At 41.2% G+C, this 20407-nt stretch overlaps 1 protein-coding gene across 1 annotated transcript in view; it reads left to right on the forward strand.

Annotated features, from left to right (window-relative positions):
- Positions 1 to 20407, forward strand: part of LOC109917166 (cation channel sperm-associated auxiliary subunit epsilon) — a 108388-nt gene that overhangs the window by 21288 nt on the left and 66693 nt on the right. The window contains exon 5 of the mRNA XM_048601374.1: positions 1777 to 1911. Coding sequence (XP_048457331.1) covers positions 1777 to 1911 — 135 coding nt within the window. The remainder of the gene's footprint in view (positions 1 to 1776; positions 1912 to 20407) is intronic.

Raw genomic sequence — 20407 nt, forward strand, 5'->3', positions numbered from 1 at the left:
TAGACCCTTCATCAGATGAAGGGTCTAGGCCCGAAACATCAGCCTCTCTGCTCCTATGATGCTGCTTGGCCCGCTGTGTTCATCCAGCCCTGCACCTTGTTGTCTCGGATTCTCCAGCATCTGCAGTTCCTACTATCTCTTGTTATCACATAGCCTGCCATTACAAACCCCCTATTGTTAGTCACTAACAGTCCCCATTAACAACTATTCACCCTCCCAGCCTGATCATTAGCAAATCCTTTGTCTGTCCAACTGTCTTTCTGTCTCTTTAGGCCCTACCCTATCGTTTACTCCCTACCCCATCCACCTCCCTATTTTCTGCATATAAACTGACGTTTTCTCAGCCACCATCAGTTCTGAGGAAGGGTCACCGGACCTGAAATGTTAACTGTTTTTTCCGTCATACATGCTGCCAGACCTGCTGGGCTTTTCCAGCAACTTTATTTTTGTTCCTTAAAAGTTTCAGTTGTTTTTGGAACTATTAACCATCTACTGAACTGAAGCCAATATTAGTTTTGAAATGTAGACAAGCATTCATAAAGGCTACCACTGGGATATCAAAACTTCAAGCTGCATAACCTGAACTGACAGAGCAGAATAGTGTTCTATTTCCATGCAGAATGTCAGTCAATCAATTAAGGGGAACAACTGCACAGCTTTGTTTGTCAACTGTCAAAAGTAGGTTTCTTTTTAACAGCCAGAGCCATCAGTTGATTTACATCAATATACAAAATAAAAATTGTAGATGCCACAGGCCATCTTATTTTACATTTTTCATGCATTATGGGATTTTAACAATTGGAAAAATACAGTAAAGAAATGAATAATTCAACATGATCAATATAAGGGTCAACTTACCATTGCAGGACATGTCCCTATGATGAATTGTTACTCTAAAAACACATACTAAAATACAGCATTTAATTGTGACATTTGAAAGTATCCATACATTTTACGTTTACCTCTTAGAATGTTCTTGACATCTTAGCAGGTTTCCCCAGAAGTCACAAACCCTCTGAAGATGTACATTTATTTTTGATTTCCGAAACCCACACCAGCAGACAAAAATATTATGTGAGATCCTCACTTTGGGAATACAGATCTCAGAAGAGGTGTGTCCCTGTATCCATTCCAGGCCTTTCTGTCCTGTGATAAAGCTACTGAAAAGTGCTCTGGAGTTCGGAAGGCAAAGGAAAATAGTTTTCAGCAAAACAAATAAATCTGCTGTTTTGTGAACTGATTCACATTCCACTGGAGACAGAAGTCCAGCCATCTGTTTCTTGCTCATCAGATGCTCTTTGTCATGCTCTATATTTCCAACGTTTTTTGTTTTTATTGTCACAAAGGTTTGTCAATAGTGCAGTGCTGCATATTACTAGTTGTTAATATTATGAAGTGTACTTTGAATGCTCCCCTGCTCCAGACACGAGGATAAATTGTGAGTGAGTTTAGGTGATATGGAAGACTTAGAAACAGCATTATAAGAAAGCCAGGGAGTAGGTCACATTTACTTATTTTTGCCAGAATGATTGTCTGGAACCTAAAGAGGCGAATAGCTGGAGGAACACAGCAGGCCAAGCAGCATCATAGGAGCAGGAAGGCTGACGTTTCGGGCCTAGACCCTTCATCAGATTTCCCAGCATCTGCGGTTCCTACTATCTCGAATAGCTGGAGGGACTGGATTTGATTTTTAAGTTAAAAGTCACAGGATTGTAATGTCATACTTGATTTTTTACTTGTTTCATTGTTTGGAATTGTTGTGTTTTCACCCAACAGCTATCTCGTATTTTGACCAAAGAGTTCTTCAATTTGGGACAGGAGATAAGACTGACAATGTATCCCACATTTCACAGATACGAAACAGCATTCAATTCTGCAGAGGGGTATGTACTGAAGAAAGGGATCACCAAAGTAATCTCATAACTATGCATTTTCTTTGTTTTTTTTCAATTTTACGGGTTGAATAAAGAAAATACATAAACACTTAACATTTGTTGAACTAGGGTTGTAAATTATGCATTGAGCTGCAGAAAGAGTTTGATTTTGAATAACTGTAAGTTGACACATAGTGAAACTGACCCCCATATGCATTGTTACCTCTGACAATATGGCCATCAATTTGATAGCAGCTATGCAATGGTTTGCCTGTTGTAGATGATAGATTCCTTCAATGTCTAAGTAAAATCATATGACTTTCTGTGCAATCAGGCGGCCTCCTTGACCTGTCCGTCTTCCCTTGACTGACCAACCCCCATCCTAACTCCCCACCTACACTCACCTTTACTGGCTCCATCCCCACCTCCTTGACCTGTCCGTCTCCTTTCCACCTATCTGCTCCTTTATCCATCCTCCATCCGCGCACCCCCACCATTTATTTCAGAAATCCCCTTCCTCTCCCCCATTTCTGAAGAAGGGTCCAGACCCGAAACTTTCCTGCTCCTGTGATGCTGCTTGGCCTGCTGTGTTCATCCAGCTCTACACCTTGTTATCTCAGATTCTCCAGCATCGGCAGTTTTTACTATCTATGGTAGAGAGTGGGCCAGGTCTCAGATGGCGAGGGAACTGCATGGGTTCCTTGGTCTGGTCACTCTGAGTTATGAGTTATTTATTGTCACATATATCGAGAAAGATATAATGAAAAGTGTTTGTGTAAAGTTTACGAGGTTTGTGTGAGTCTGTGCACAATTGGCCCACTTTACGATTTGCTGAGGAAATTAGATACTGCTTGCAGGAATGGTTGGGAAAGGATATGCGAGCTATGCTGCTTCACGGAGTATCACATGAAGTATCATCCAACATGTGAAAACTCCTTTTGCATCCTCAAGCACTAGCTTGTTTCCTCACATGTTCTTGGCTATCCAGGTTTCCAAAGTTCTGAAACCAGTTTCCTTGACCGAGGAACAGTGCTGTCACAGGTTCAAGGGCAGGAGAGAGTGCAAATGAGACTCAAGCTGAATGAGAAGAACACGGCAAAGTACTCCAATATGAAACTCGAACTGCTGGTTTTGAGGTGGACTATTTCCCTAGAAGTTCGGAGATATTCTCATTGGTGCAGAATTTGAAGTGTTTACCAACAACAACCTAGCTACTTCCAAACGTCTGCCAAGCTGGGAGCAACACTGATCTCATGGGCTGCTGAACTTGCACGTAGAAATGTAGGAGCAGGAGTAGGCTATTTGACCCCTCGAGCCTGCTTTGTTATTCAGTATGATCATGGCTGATCATTGAACTCTTACCCTGACACCATCCTGTCTCCATTACACTTGATCACTTTAGCCATTTTGATCCATTTTTTGTACCGGTCAGAGAAAAGTAATACAAATGCTGATGCCCTTAACTGAAGACTGACCATGGGAGGAAACCTGCCTATGTAGCTAGACGGGGCTTTGGATGACGCCATGCCCATGCCCCAAGTCAAAGGCAGTGTATTTTGATCCCAATTCCCTATGACAGTTGGACTAAGATTCAGATCCAAAACAGGTCCAGACAAGTAGGGCCCTGTGTGATTTCACCTTTGCCATCTATCTTGAAGGAGGACATCAGACTCCTTCAACTGACATAGGTCTCAGTAGACTGCACCATTATAGAAGGCCCAGTATCTGCCAACATGTTGCCAGTTGTTGAGGAAGTCCAAACAATAACACTGAAACTGCTGAGGTGCCGGTAAAAAATCGAGGATGAGGATGGAGACTTTTATTGGCTGACAAGGAGAGAGTGGTGAAGTAACCCATTTTTCCTGTTAGTCTCAAGTGTGAAGTGTTGGTGACAGTTCATGATCAAGCAGGACATTGCCTTGACTAGAGAGTGGTGTTACTGGCCTGGAATGATAGCTGATATTGATGACTTCTGTTGCAGTTGTGAGACATGTACTTTGGCCAAAGCAGGGAATTGACTTCATATTAGCAAAGGATCCTTGGTTGTCAACAGACATCTCGAGGTACTTGCAATGAATTTTGTGGTACTTGACTCCAGTTGTATTGGCACTGAGTACATTCTTGAAATCACAATATCTTCTTGGAATTCAAGCAGTCTGTTCCCACTGTGATTAAAATATCTCAACTGTAACCAAAGTGTTACTGCATGATTGGTTTGTCTGTTTGGTGTTCAGTGTTGCTTTCTCAGAGATCAGGGGCACAACTTCAAGAGCAGAATCCTATGGTAGCTTTGAAAGGTCAATCGAGTAAACATAAGTGACCTGATTAGCTTCTGGAGCTTATTTATGCTTATAATAGCAATCTACGCTCCATCATGGGCTATTCTCCACATTATCTCTTCTTTAGACTGGACCCAGCCCTTTCTGTGGACCATCTTCTTGGGCTCAGGTCAGTGAGTAGATAGCTGAGCATCAGATGATGCTAAGCCAGGTGTTCAAAATGGTGTCCAAGAAGACTGAGAGAGAAGCGCTAAGAAGAAAAACCTTGACTGAGTGCAAGGCTGAAGTGACTGACCTTCTTTTCGATACAAAAGCATTCCTCTGAAATCGGAATATCAGATCAGAATAAGATACAGCATGTGTGGGTCCCTGAACCCCAGAATCATTAAGTAACTGGATATAGGTCCCACACCTATGTTGTTGAGACAACGGCTGCGGAACGCCTTAGAAAACAGTTCACTACATGGAATTTTTTGAGACCAGGAGTCTGGTGGATGATGTAGAGTCAAGTAGCTCACTCAGCGATGCTGCAGAACGGAGTTTTGATGTTTAATGGCTTGAGTGGAGTCAGAAAGTGATATGGAATCCCTAAATGACTTGTGTGTCGTGAATTCAGGGAGTGTTTTCAGTGCTGGGAGGCCTACTCTCTCCCTTGAAAATGACACAGGAAGGACCTGTTGGGAAGCAGAAATTGGAGCAACAGATACTGCCAGTCATATGATACCTGGAGCCTCGACTCATTTAGACCCCCAACTTGGGTGATCTGTAACAAAGTCTGAATCCCTTGGAAGGTACCAGTACAGGTGAGAAGCTGAGAAGTTCTTCTTAAGCGAATGATGACTATCACCACAACCCTTACCACTTGCCCAGTTTGGTGGCGCAAGATGATAACGTTGTTGTAAATGTGGAATTGAACATTCAAGCTATCATGGTGTAATTATAGAGTTATAGAGCCTTACAGCATAGAAGAATTGAACCTTCTAATCTCACAACTGCTTAGCGCAAGGTTGCTGTGTGCTATGTGTGGTTACTAGGACAGCAAACATCAGACGATGAAGTGTGTAACAGGAACGAAAACAAAGTTGCTGGAAAAGCTCAGCAGGTCTGGCAGCACCTGTGAAGAAAAAATCAGAGTTAACATTTCGGGTCCGGTGAACAGGATCTTCAATAACAGGTGGTGATGGTGATTGGAGAGGTCTAAACATTTAGTCTGCTCTACCATTTGTCCATGGTTGATACATTTTTCAATTCCATTCACCTGCTTTGACCCTGTAACCCTTAGCCTCCATTCTAATCAAGAACCTATCTATCTCTATCTTAGGTACACTTTATGAGATGACGTCCATAGCTTTTACAGCAACGAGTTCCACAGAGTAACCACCCTCTGAAGAAATTCCTCCTCACCTTAATTCTAAAGGGTCGTCCCTTCACTCTGAGGCTGTGTTATCGGGTCCTAGTCTCTTCTACTAGTGGAAACATCTTCTCCACACCCACTCTATCCAGGCCTCTCAGTATTATGTAAGTTTCAATTGAATACAACCCTCATCCTTCTAAATTCCATCGAGTACAAACAAAGAGTTTTCAATTGTCCTCATACGGCAAGCCCTTCATCCCCGGGATCATTCTTGAAACCTTCTCCAGACTCTCTCCAATGCCATCATATCCTTTCTTAGATACGGGGCCCAAAACTGCATGCAATACTCCAAATGTGGACTGACCAGAACCTTAACAGCCTCAGTAGTACATATCTGCTATTGTATTCTATATCTCTTGAAATGAATGCTAACATTGCATTTGTCTTCCTAACTGCCAAATGAACCTGCATGTTAACCTTAAGAGAATCCTGAACTAGGACTCCGAAGTCCCTTTATGCTTCAGATTTCCAAAGCCTTTGCCCACTTAGAAAATAGTCTACATCTCTTTTCTTCCTACCAAAGTGCAAAACCTGATACTTTTCTACATCATATTCCATCTACCACTTCTTTGCCCACTATCCTAACTTATCTAAGTCCTTCTGCAGCCTCCTGTTTCCTCTACGCTACCTGTCCCTCCTTTAATCTTTGTGTTGTCTCTAAACTTATCAACAATGTCTTCAGTTCCTTTGTCAAGATCATTAATGTATGACACAAATAGTTGTGGTTCCAACACGGACACCACTCGTCACTGTCTGCCATCCTAAAAAAGACCCTTTCATCTCAACTCTTTGCCTTCTGCTAGGCAGCCAATCCTCTAACCATGCCAGTACCTTGCCCCTAACACCATGAGCTCTTATCTTATTTAGCAGCCTCCTGTCAAAGTCCTTCTGGAAATCCAAATTGATCACGTCCAATGGCTCTCCTTTGTCTAATTTGCTCATTACCTCCTCAAAGAATTCTAGGTATGAAAAAGTATGGCATTACCTCTCCTTGACGAAGCAGTGCTGACTGAGGCTATTTTACTATGCACTTCCAAATATGGTACAATTTCATCCTTAACAATGAACTCTAAAATTGTACCAGCAACAATGGTCAGGCTAGCCAGCCTGTAGTTTCCTGTTTCAAACAAAAACAGAAATTGCTGGAGAAACATTTGTGGAGACAAAGCAAAGTTAACATTATAGTCCAGTGACCCCTTCTTCAGAACATTAACCCTGCCTTGTTTCCACAGATGCTTCAAGATCTGAGGATGTTTTTCCAGCAATTTCTGTTGTTGTTTTTGATTTCCAGCATCTGCTGTTCTTTTTTTCCGATAGTTTCCTGTCTTCTACCTCCCACCCTTCTTAAACAGGGGTGTTACATTAGCCATTTTCCAGTATTCTGGGACCCTCCCTGATTCTAATGATTCCTGAAAGATAACCACCAATGCCTGTACAATTTCTCAGTTATCTCCTTCAGAACTCTGAGATGTGGCCCATTTGGTCTGGATGATTTAAGCACCTTCAGACCATTCAGCTTTACCAGCACCTTCTCCATAGTGATGGCCACTACACTCGCCTCTGCCCTCTGACTCTCTTAAAGTTTAGAAAAACTGCTGGTGTCTTCCACTGTGAAAACATTATTTTTCCTATTCATTTGTGGGATGTGGGCATTGCTGGCTGGCCAGCATTTCTTGCCCATCCCTAGTTGCCCTTGAGAAGATGGTGGTGAGCTGCCTTCTTGAACTGCTGCAGTCCACCTGCTGTAGGTTGACCCACAATGCAATTAGGGAGGGAATTCCAGGATTTTGACCCAGCGACAGAGAAGGAACGGCGATATATTTCCAAGTCAGGATGGTGAGTGGCTTCGAGGGGAACTTGAAGGTGGTGGTGTTCCCATATGTCTGGTGCCCTTGTTCTTCTAGGTGGAAGTTGTTGTGGGTCTGGAAGGTGCTGTCTGAGGATCTTTTGGTGAATTTCTGCAGTGCATCTTGTAGATAGTACACACTGCTGCTATTGAGCATCGGTGGTGGAGGGAGTGGATGCTAGTGGATGTAGTGCCAATCAAGCGGGCTGCTTTGTCCTGGATGGTGTCGAGCTTCTTGAGTGTTGTTGGGGGTGCACTCATCCAGGAAAGTGGGGAGTATTCCATCACATTCCTGACTTGTGCCTTGTAGATGGTGGACAGGCTTTGAGGAGTCAGGAGGTGAGTTACTCGCTGCAGTATTCCTAGCTTCTGACCTGCTGTTGTGGCCACTGTGTTTATGCGGTCAGCCCAGTTGAGTTTTTGGTCAATGATAACCCAGAGGATATTGATAGTGGGGGATTCAGTGATGGAACACCATTGAATGTCAAGGGGTGGTGGTTAGATTGTCTCTTATTGGTGATGATCATAGCCTGGCATTTCTGTGGCATGAATGTCAGCCACTTGTCAGCCCAAGCCTGGATATTGTCCAGATCTTGTTGCATTTGAACACAGACTGCTTCAGTATTTGAGGAGTCGCGAATGGTGCTGAACATTGTGCAATCTTTGGCGAACATCCCCACTTCTGACCTGATGTTGACAACGTGTCATTTCTTTATTTCTCCATTACTACTTTCCCAGTCTTATTTTCCAGTGGTCCAATGTCTACTCTTGTGTCTCTTTTACCTTTTATATGTCGAAAACACTTTTGCAATCTTCATATATATTACTAGCTAATTAACCTTAATATTTCATCTTCTGCCCCTTTATTGCTTTTTTGGTTATCCTTTGACTGGATCTTAAAGGCTTCAGAATTCTTTGGCTTCCTTCTAATCTTCACCACATTGTGTGCTTTTTCTTTTGGCTTTGTACTTGCCCTGACTTCAACCATGATTGCCTCATCCTCCCTTAGTATGTTTCTTCTTCCTTAGGATGAATTTCTGCAGTGCCTCCTGCCTTTATTGCTCCACTGTCATCCCTGCTAGGCTCCCCTTCCAATCAATTCTGGCCAGCTCCTTCCTCATGTCTGTAGTTACCTTTACTGAGTCTACTCCCCTGGAGTTATATCAGATTGCAAACATTAATTCTGTTTCTTTCTCCACAAATGCTACCAGACTTGTTGAGTTTCTCCATCATTCTCTGTTTCAAATTTCCAGCATCGTTGGTATGTTGTTTTCATTTGTAATATATTCAAATTTTATTGTAAAAACAGAAGAGAAAGTGCATTGTGATGAAGACATAAAAAAATTGCAAGGGAATTTGAGTCAGTGAGCAAAAACCTGGCACATGGAGTTTAATATAGGAAATTGTGAGGTCATGCAGTTTTGACAGGAAGAATCAAAAGGCAGACTGTTCTTTAAATGGCGAGAGACTTAAGTGCAGCGCAGAGGGATGTGGGTGTTCTTGTGCATAAAACAGAATAAGTTAGCATGCAGGTGCAGCAAGTAATTAAGATAGCAAATTAAATTTTGGAGTTTATTTTTTGGGGTTAGAGGTTTAAAACAGGGAATTGTTGTTACAACTGTACAGGGTATTGGTAAGACCACACCTGGAGTACTGTGCGCGGTTTTGGACCTTGTATTGAAAACAGGATATGCTGGCATTGGAGACTGTTGAAAAGTGATTCACCATGCTGATTTCTAGATGAACAGGTTGATTTATCAAGAAGGACCAAACAGGCGAGGTCTTTATTCAGCAGAATTTAGAAGAATTGGAGTGATCTTACTGAAACACACAAGATTCCGAGAGGCTTTTACAAGGTTGATATTGAGAATATGTTTCCATTAGTGGGGAAGTCATAAATGAGGGAACATAGTTACACATTAAGGGGCCATACATTTAAGATGGAGATTTCTTCTCCCGTAGGGTAGTTCATCTTTGGAATTCTCTGTCCCAGAGAGTTGTGGAGGCTACATCAATGAAAGTATTTAAAGAGTAGGTAGCTAGATCTTTGAAATACCAACTAGTTGATGGCTAAGAAAGAGGAGTTGCGGTATGGGGATAGATCAGCCATGATTGTATTGAATGCTGGGACAAGCTTGAGGAACTAACTGGCCTACTCCTGCTATTTTCTAGTTTTTTGATTAATTGGTCTGTACAACAGAGTTTCCTTTTCTTCCTGCATTTATCTCATGATTGTACTCTGGTATCAGCTAGAACTTTGACTTCCAGCTCACACATGCTGTCGTCTTGCCAATTGGAAATTGGTTACCATTTTTGTCACTTCTGGCATAACTTGTAGATAAGGCTTTTCTAAACTGTAGTTTTACAGCACTAACCTAATTAAATGAGCCATGCAAACATCTTTTTCAAAATTTCTGTTTCAGAGTTTTTTCTTAGCTTTGTACTGTGCTTCGACTTTCCAGATACTGCCGATCATGCTTCTGCTTAAGCAAGGTTTTGGTGATATGAACTGTGAAATTGTCAACGCTGCCATTCTGATCAGCTATAGGAAGCATTATCTAAGAAAATTTAAAAGAAGAGGTTTACATAAATTTCCATTCATCATGGTACTTCTAATAATATTTTACACAGTAGCCAAACTGAGATTTGATAAGGTTAGCAGGTATATATCAACAGAGAGGGTATAAGTTGAAGATTTTTCCTGTATCTTAGGGATAGCTACTCCTGCTTTCAGTTATTAGGCCACCTATAGCATAATTTTCAGCGTAGTTCTTCTAATTCTTTCAATAGGTACTGGGCAGTCAACATTTACAATGTAACTAATGAAATAATTCTAACAGTTCATGGCAAACCTATGACTTTTGAAGATTTATTCATCATAGATACATCGTATACTATTGAAAAACATCTGGATCTCTCTATCATTAAAGCCCTCGGGTATGTTTCGATGAAACTAGCTGAAGGTAGCAATCCTTTGATTGTGCACCACCCCTGTTCAGCCAGCAGTGCTTTGCTTCTGACAGATTATGGTACCTTTATAACTCATGATGGTTTTATTACGGTGGAAGAGCTGAAAATTGTACCCACCGAACTACAACTTCAAGAAGAGAACATAGTGAAAACGGCAGCTTTCCTGGAGAGAAGTATCTTATTTCTTATTGGTGACTCGATTTATATAAGACACGAGAAAGGTTTTTATACAAAACTTGGGATCAAGGGTGGTCTACCGGAAAATTATATTATTGGCCTACTGAGCAGGACATCTTGTGCATCTATATATCCAGCTGTGGTAAGTCTATTTAAATTAGCACTAAATTTACAGTATTTTTCTCTTAGTAAGTATTTGCATTTTAGCCATCCAGTGGACCATAATTATAGCTGCTTTAAAAGTACTAGAAATTAACCAGTAATGATTTGAGGTAATAAAAAAGACATAGCCTATGAAAATGTTCAAGGTCTGTCACAAAATGGTGCTTTTGAAAATAGCTACAGAAGCTGAGAATCTTGTAAGGGCATACATGCTATTACATGGCATAGCTGTGAGAATCAGAATTGCTTTTAAGAGCCTTACTCATTTCACCAAAAGTGTACTGAACATTGGCTGAGATACAAAGCTTTTTGTAGCATTACACTGAAAAAATCTTACACGGACAATATTTACATTTAGAAGTCTCTGCTGTGGTATCCTCCAGTTGATTCAGGATTGCTCAGCTTTGCATTATTATTTTGCCTTCCTTCCCTATCTGGGATGCATCCATGTGTAGAAATTTATGACTCCCAGAGATTATCAGGGAAAGTTACTATTTGCCTCTCATTAACTCCCGCTGAAATTCTTCTAAGTGTTCATAGCAGCCCCCTTAAGACATCCTGTCATAATGTCAGCATCATTACCAAGAGAAACAAAACAAAGAAAGAGAAGGGACAAAATGAAATTTGAAGTTTTAATCAACAGAAAATTAGCATTTTATTGCATAGGTTAAGGGATATATTTTGGACAGGTCTCCACAGCTCCCCAGAAAATTGTTTACTTCTACTAGGGGATGCGATAACCTAGAAATATTATTGCTAGTCTATTAATCCAGAAACTTAGCTAATGTTCAAGGGGCCCAGGTTTGAATCCCACCATGAATTCTATATTAAAAAAATCTGGAATTAAGAACCTAGCGATGACCATGAACCATTTTCGATTGGAAAAACCCATCTGGTTCACTAATAAATATCTGCCATCCTCACATGGTCAGGCCTACATGTGACTTCAGAGCTTGGAAGAACCAGTGAGGGTGGCAAGAGTGCAAAATATACTCTCTGAGGGAACTTCAATGTCCAACACTAGGAGTGGCTGAGCAGCACCACTACTGACCAAGCTGGTTGCGTCCTAAAGGACATAGCTGCTATACTGGGAATGCAGCATGTCAGAAAAAGAAAAACATCAAGAGAGAAAAAAATGCTTGACCTCACCCTCACTACTTTGGCTGCTTCAGATGCATCTGTCCATGACATTATCGGTAAGAGTGACCATTATACAGTCCTTGTCAAGACCATGCCCCACCTTCACTTTGAAAATGCCCTTCATTGTGTTGTGTGACACCATTACTGTGTTACATGGGACAGACATCAAACAGATCTAGCATCTCAAGACAAGGCACCAACGAGGTGCTGTGGCCATCGAGCAACTGAATCATATTCCAACACAATCTGTAACCTCATGGCCTGGCATATCTCCCATTCAGCATTTGTGCCAAGTGAACTGATCAACTCTGGTTGAGTGCAGGAGGGCATGTAAGGAGCATCATCACGGACGCCAAAAATGAGGTGTTAAAGCTGCCAAACAGGACTACTTGTGTGCCACAGAGCTTAAGCAACAAGTGAGAGACGGTGCTAAGTGATTCAACAACCACCGGATCATACCTAAGTTCTGCAATCCTGCTACATCCAGACAATTAACTCCCTGGAGGAGTAGGCTCTGCAAATATCCCCATCCTCAATAATGAATAGCCCCACACATCATTGCAAAAGATAAGGCTAAAGCATTTGCAACAATCTTCAGCCAGAAATGCTGATAGGATGATCCATCTCAGTCTCCTTCAATGGTCCCCAGCATCACACGTACTGGTCTTCAGGCAATTTGATTCACTCCATGTGATATCAAGAAACGGCTGGAAGCACTGAATGCTGCTAAGGCTATAGGTCCCAACAGCATTCTGGAGACTTGTGCTTCACAACTTGCCGCACTTCTACCCAAGCCGTTCCAGTACAGCTACAATACTGACATCCACCTGACAATGTGGAAATTGCCCAGATATGTTGATTGTCAGTAAAGTGATGGAAGATGTCTTAAAAAGTGCCATCAGGCTACTTAACAACAAACTGCATACTGACTCCCAGTTTGGGTTTCACCAGGGCCACTCAGCTGACCTTATTACAACCTTGGTTAAAAACATGAACAAAAGTGAGGTGAGAGTGACAGCCCTTGACATCAAGATCTCATTTGACTGACAGTGGCATCAAGGAGCCCTGGCGAAACTGGAATTAATAGGAACCAGCAGGCAAACTCTCTGCTGATTGTAGTTATTCATGGCACATAGGAAGATGGTTGTGACTGTTGGAGGTGAGTCATCTCAACTCTAAGATATCTTTGCAGAAGTTCCTCAGGGTAGTGACTTAGGCCCAACCACCTTCAGCTGCTTCATCAATAACTACCTCTCCGTCATAAGGTCAGAAGTGAAGATGCTTGCCAATGTTCAGCATCCTCGCGACTACTCAAAACTGAAGCAGTCCATGTTCAAATGCAATAAGCCCTGAACAATATCTAGACTTGGGCTGACAAGTGACAAGTAATATTAGTGCCACACACATGCCATACAATGACCATCTCCCTTAAGAGACAATCTACCCACCCTATTCAGTGATGTTACCATTGACCATAAACTCAACTGGACTCACTACATAAATATAGTGGCTACAAGTGCAGGTTAGAGGCTTGGAATAATACAGTGAATAACTCCCCTCCCGACTCCCCAAAGACTGTCTGCCATCTCCAAGGCACAAGTCATGAATATGATGGAATTCTGTCCACTTTCTTAGCTGAGTGCAGCCCCACCAACATTGAAGACACTTGACACCATCTAGGACAAACCAGCCTGCCTGATTGGCATCATTTTCACAAGGATCTACTGTCTCCACCACTAACACTCAGTAGCAGCTGTGTGTATGATCTACAAGATGCACTGCAGAAATTCATCCAAGATCCTTAGACGGCACCTTCCAAACCCACAATCACTTCCATCTAGAAGGACAAGGGCAGCAGACACATGGGAAAACAACCACTGGCAAGTTCGGCTCCAAGCTACTCAACACCCTGACTTGGAAACATATTGTTATCTTTTCACTGTCACTGGATGAAAATCCTAGAACTCCTTCCCTAATAGTTTAGTGAGTCTACCTACAACATATGGACTGCAGCGGTTCAAGAAGGCAACTCATTGCCACTTCAAGAGCAACTAGGGACAAGCAATAAATGCTGGCCCAGCTAGTGACACGTACATTTCACTTTGCACTTTGCACAATAGAATTGCATCCTTTTTATTTATTTTCTGACCTTCGCCTTCCCTCAGCAGCTGCTGCCTCTGACATGGGCAAAGTCAGGAGGAGAGAGTCTTAGAAAGCCTGGAAAATCATTACCAAAGACAAGACTAGGAGCAAACCTGGGGGAGCCCTGTTTTAACTTTGTGCCAACCACTACCAGATTGCTGTCACAGGAATGGCTTGCCCTGCTGCTGGCCACTGGTGGGATGGGGAGCAATGGAGTCTGCAAATCAGTTATTGCAGTGAATTGTTCTTGCCCTGTTGAATTACTGCATCAAACAACATAACAATAGTGTGGAAGGAGGATTAGAAATAGAGGCTGCTGAGTGAGTGAGTATGTTAGTGGAAGTGGTTTGAGAAATAGGGCTGCTGAGTAAGAATGCTTGGGATATGGGTGGAGGTTTGAGAAAGATATAAATGTGTGGGTTGGGCAGGAGAGAAGCTGATTACAATGCATAAATAGAACAAAGAACATAGAACAGTACAGCACAGTACAGGCCCTTCGGCCCATGATGTTGTGCCGATCTATTATCCTACTAAGATCAATCTACCCTGCATATCCTACATTTTACTATCCTCCGTGTGCCTATCCAAGAGTCGCTTGAAAGTCTCTAAATTATCTTACTCCACTAACACTGCCAGCAGCGCATTCCACATGCCCACCACTCTCTGTGTGAAGAACCTAGCTCTGACATCTCCCCTATACTTTCCTCCAATCACCTTAAAATTATACCCCCCCATAATAGTGATTTCTGCCCTGGGAAAAAGCATCTGACTACCCACGCTATCTATGCTTCTCATCATTTTGTACACATCTATCAAGTCACCTCTCATCCTTCTTCAATGAAAAAAGCCCTTGCTCCCTCAACCTTTCCTCATATGACTTGCCCTCCAGTCCAGGCAGCATCCTGGTAAATCTACTTTGCACCCTCTCTAAAGCTTCCACATCTTTCTTATAATGAGGTGACCAGAACTGAACACAATATTCCAAGTGTGGTCTAACCAGAGTTTTATAGAGCTTCAGCATAACCTCACGGCTGTTAAAACTCAATTCCCCTGCCAATGACAGCCAACACAACATATGCCTTCTTTACAACCCTATCAACTTGGTTAGCAACTTTGAGGGATTTATGGACGTGGACACCAAGATCCCTCTGTTCCTCCACACAGCCGAGAATCCTGCCATTAACCCTGTATTCTGCATTCAAATTTGACCTTCCAAAATGAATCACTTCACACTTTTCTGGCTTGAATTCCATCTGCCACTTCTTTGCCCAGCTCTGCATCCTGTCAATGTCCTGTTGCAACCTACAACAGCCCTCCACACTATCCACAACTCCACTAACCTCCGTGTCATGAGCAAACTTACTAACCCATCCTTCCACTTCCTCATCCAAGTCATTTATAAAGATCACAAAGGGCAGAGGTCCCAGAACAGATCCCTGCGGAACACTACTGGTCACCGAGCTCTAGGCTGAATACTTTCCATCTACTACTACTCTCTGTCTTCTATTGGACAGCCAGTTTTGTATCCACATGGCCCAATTTCCCTGAGTCCCATGCCTCCTTACTTTCTGAGTGAGCCTACCATGTGGAACCTTATCAAATGCTTTGCTAAAATATATGAGGAGGAGAGAGATTTTCCTGAGTTTTGCCAGCAGGGAATATGGAGTGTTTGGCTGAAACTTATGTGAGTATGTAAAATTAACATTTTTACAACTACTTAAAACACTGATTTTCATATTTATGTTTTATTATATTTCATTTTAATCAATCTGTTCAGACATGTTACCTCCATGACAGGTGGAACTCAACCCAGATCTTCTGGTCCAGAGGTAGGGACACTACCACTGCACCTCAAGACTCTTGATGTTTTATTGTATATTTATCTATAAAAGGTAAACTTTAATAATTATATATTACATATTAATCTGCTGCATTGTTTGATTTTGCTGGTGCCTGGTGTCATTTTAGTGTTCAAGATTTTTTTGACGTATGTTCCTTTATCAGACGTGTTTTGCTGGCAAGGTGAACACTTTTTGGTCCTGAAAGGTTGCAGTGGGTTTAATTAAGGTTACATTGGAAACTATCTTTGCAAAGCAATGCTATAGTGTTTTGCTTCACTTTGCATGTACTAAGCCAGCAACATTGTGGCTGTTGTTAGTATGGAGTTCTTCCTGTATTATATGTACTAACTGCATTGAATGCTCAAATGCTGAGGTCACTAGAAGTAGGCCATTATGCTTCTCTAGCCTACTCCATCATTTTGTAAGATGGACAAATTGGGCCAAAGGTCGTATTCCCTTGCTGTAAACCTCTATGACTCTAAGATCATGGCAAACCTGCTTATGGCCTCAACTCCACATTCTGAATTACCCTAATAACCTTTGACTTCTTTGCTGGTTACAAATCTACCTCTGCCTTAAAAGTATTCAATGTCCCTGCCCCCACTGCTCTCAACGGAAGAGAGTTACAAAGATCTACAACCCTTTGAAAGAAAAAAACTACTGTCTTAAATGGTAGACCCTAAAAATGGTAATGGAAGGTAAACAAATGAAGACTAATGTTTCTACTATAAGCAATCACATACTTTGCATTTTTGGAATGATTAGCTGAGTTGGAAGATAGGCTGCTACAATTGAAAAAAAAACAAATGTTTTGTAACTTGAAAACAAATATTCTATATTATTGAAAGTGAAACACAATGTTGCTTTTTAGAAGACAAAAACAGGGAGCAGTCTGAATGGCACTGAGAATCTTTTGAGTTAAGGAAATTTTGCCTGGCAGCAGCTCTCTGATTGACCTGCAATGTTAAAACAAAACTGCATGTGCCAAAAGCAACAGAAAGAAAAAAAAAAATCCCGACCATGCATACAGCATCTCTCTTTTGATGTGAGGAATATGATAGAAAACCCCTAATAAGCTATAAGAATTCATATAAGACCCAAGTTCAATTAATCAACCAGTGAATCGAGGGATAACCATTCCTGTATAGTTAACAGCATTTCACCGCTGGAAAAATCAGAAGGACTATGAGACAAAAAGGACTTTCACCTATGGTCTGGACTTTAGATCTTCAGAATTTTATTTACCCTTTTTTTGTATGTTCTTTTCTGCCCATACCATATGTATTAAATAATTTGTCTTTTCTATGCCTTAGTCATGATTGAGTACTTGTGTGTGTGGGCTTTTGAAGGGATATCGTTGATACTTGCATAAATTAGATATATTTTCTTTTCACTGTTCTTGTTAAAGTTAAGTGTGTTACAATAAATTGAGTTATTTTTACTGCTACTAAAGAAACCTAGTGAGGTTTGCTTTTGTCCTGTCAGTCAGGCAAATTGGGTTTTGGTGGCCTTACTGGAAATTTTATACATTTTGTGACAACTTATGAGGGGGTATGGCACTTTTTTCCAGTTAAATCGTGACGTTACCCACTTCAAGCCAAAAATCCCACCTAATTAAAGTGACCTTTAAGCAGGTAAACAGATAGTGAGTGAGCTGCATTCATAATGCGGGGCTATGGGAATAGGGTAGGGAGCTGGGTCTGGGTGGGATGCTGTTTGGACGCTGGGTGTGGGCTCAATGGGCTAAATGTCCTCCTTCCTTCCACACTGTAGAGATCTATGATGACTTAAATGGCGATTTTCCTCCTCGGAGCTGATGAACGTAATGCATCTATGGCAGCATCATTCATCAGCCCCACAGTGTGTCACATGTCATCATCTAACTCTATAAGTTTCCATTGATTGTCTCTCCTGGAATTTCCACATGGCCATGGCCAAGCAAAAAATGCCATTTCATTGGGTCAGTTATCATTACCTTGCTCTTTCTTTTTCTCATTCTTATGATCTTGTGCGGTTGTATCCTGTTTGAACCCAATGCGATTGAAACGATATATGATAGTAGCTTCCTTCACAATCTTACATCCATGTTTTCAGCATCAACATGACCTGTGGATTGTTGTCTATCTTTTTTTTGGCGATCTTGTTAAGTTGAGCAGTTGCCATTGATCCAGGCAGGAACATCAACTTGATAGTGTTCACCAGGCAAATGGCATTGGCTATGCAGGGCAGTTGTCCAGATGTTGACAACCTTTTCCTTCTTTGATATGTTTTGACCAGTTTCTTAACCCATGTCTCTGAAGTGCTGGAAATCTTCCAGGGGGTTTTATTTACCTCATTCTGTATGCGTAGTGTCTTCATTCATGGAGCATCCTAGCTTCTGGGACTTCACTGTCAGAGGTAGAGGCAACATTTTGGTGCTGTCTATGTTGGCACAGATCTCAGCATTTCCTTACTTCTCTTTCCAACATTTTGCGTTACTGTTAAATATCAAGTAGTAGTCTGATAAAAGAACATAAATAGTCCAGTTTTATCCATGCTGAAAATGTGTTATTGTGTATATTCTTTCAAGATGTGATTGAAACATTTTGGAGCTAAACATCTGTCATTGCTGCCATAATGACAATACCATCAACACTTACTAAGCGGAAGTTAAAGCTCTACATAAACTTCAATCGGTTCAGCCTTCTGTTGCTGCAGGAGAATTCTGTGTCCTAACTTCTTTGCTTGAGTGACTCCCCTTTCATACAATATTGGGCCAAAGATGAGCAGATCCTCTGCCTTGAACCAAGTGAACAGAATTTCTTCAGTGTTAGAATAGGCAACCTTTCTCATCTACCTCATTGCTGAAGAGAATGCCTTGAATTGTTCCAAGATGTTTCCCTATACCTTCAGAATGGTGGGCAAACCTGATAACGAATTACTATTTTGTGATGTTCGCTTTATACTTCAAGCCATCTTTTACCACTTGCTCTATCAACTTCATCTTCCCTGCAATTGACAACATTTGAAATTTTCTGACAGCTTTTGCCATATTTGCAAACTTTGCTATTCATTTCACAGAAAATCTTGAGTGCACATAGATCCAACTAATGCACTCTGATTAATAAGAGTGGTCATAGCAGAACTCCTGATATCAAGTGCTATTTCTTTTGCTGATGCCAGACAAAAGTTTGGCTAGCCGCTATAAATTGCTGCAGAGTTTTGGCTCATCATGAACATTGTTCTATAGCTTGTGCTATTCTGCCATCAGGAATCATTGAAAGTCTTGAACAAGCAGAACTTTGTGTCACCAGAGTTTGAATCATCGAGATTCTTCTACCTTATCTGCATATTGCTCCCAGGACCTTTAAGTAACAACAGTGCTGTGTTCATCTTGCAGTTGTCTGCAAGGTTTTTTTTATTAGCTCTAATTGGACATCATTGTCTAAGTTTGTAAATAATGTGTGTCAAATCAGCTAGTAAGACTATTTGATATCATGATCTGTCCAAATGAGAAGGTTCTGACACATGCATTGTAAGTCTGTTAACAGAATCCTGCAGAGCATGCATGAGGCAGTGTGTGAGAACACTGGAAATGGCCAGAGTTGCTGTGCGCACCACTCTGGGCGTCTGTGGCTTCAAGAGAGCTGGTTCCTAGTCTTTGGTGCTAGATTAGATTTCTTCTTCTAGCTCTAACCTTTTGAATGTTTAACCACCTCTGATTTGTGATATACAATTTAATGTGACTTTTTTCAGAAATACAAAGAAATTAAATTTTTTTGTGTTACTTCTAGTTAAGTAACTATAATCTACTTAATCTTTTTTCATTTATTTTACAGGATGGACGTGTCTTAAGTTCAGCAGTTATTTGGACTAGTGATAACTTATATCTTTTAAATTCGAAGTCAACTACTTTTGCCAAACATTTAAAACTACTTGATTGGTCAGGTATCCTTATGTTTCCAAAAAATGCCACAATAACCATTGGTGCAGTTTCATTTGGTTCTCGTCCTCCTGAAGTTGGAGTTCTGTTTGAAGTCATTGATTATTTTGACCGAAGGAAATTATTTTTAACCATTTACAATGAAGAGACCAATACTTGGGTGCTTTCAACCATTTTCTTGTACACTGATTCAAAGTCTTTGCCTGTTAGTCCTTACTGTATGCAATTTATTGAATCAGCTTTGCCAACAGTATTCATCTGGAGCAATACAGCTGTATTCTATAGCTTGAGAAACAATAGCAAGAGTGGAAAGCTGCATGTTAATGGCGATGAAAACCTTTCCAATGCTGTAAAAGGAAGCACCATCCATCAGATTATTTTCGGTGAAGTATTTTGTTTTCTTACTAAATTATACATTTTTTGACAAATATATTCTTGCCATTGAAATTTTACATAGGTAGTGAAGCTAGTTGGCTCAATCAGTGACAAAGGAACATTGCACACCATTCATCACATCCTCAGCTGCCTGTTGACAATGGTCAATCTTCTAGACTCCATTTCGTTGGAGACTGAACATACAACAGATATTGTGCGTCAAGACCTTGTGGATGTCCTGACACATGAACCTATGTCAGAATTG

This window comes from Rhincodon typus, chromosome 9 (assembly GCF_021869965.1).
Source record: "Rhincodon typus isolate 14 chromosome 9, sRhiTyp1.1, whole genome shotgun sequence".
Taxonomy (NCBI): domain Eukaryota; kingdom Metazoa; phylum Chordata; class Chondrichthyes; order Orectolobiformes; family Rhincodontidae; genus Rhincodon; species Rhincodon typus.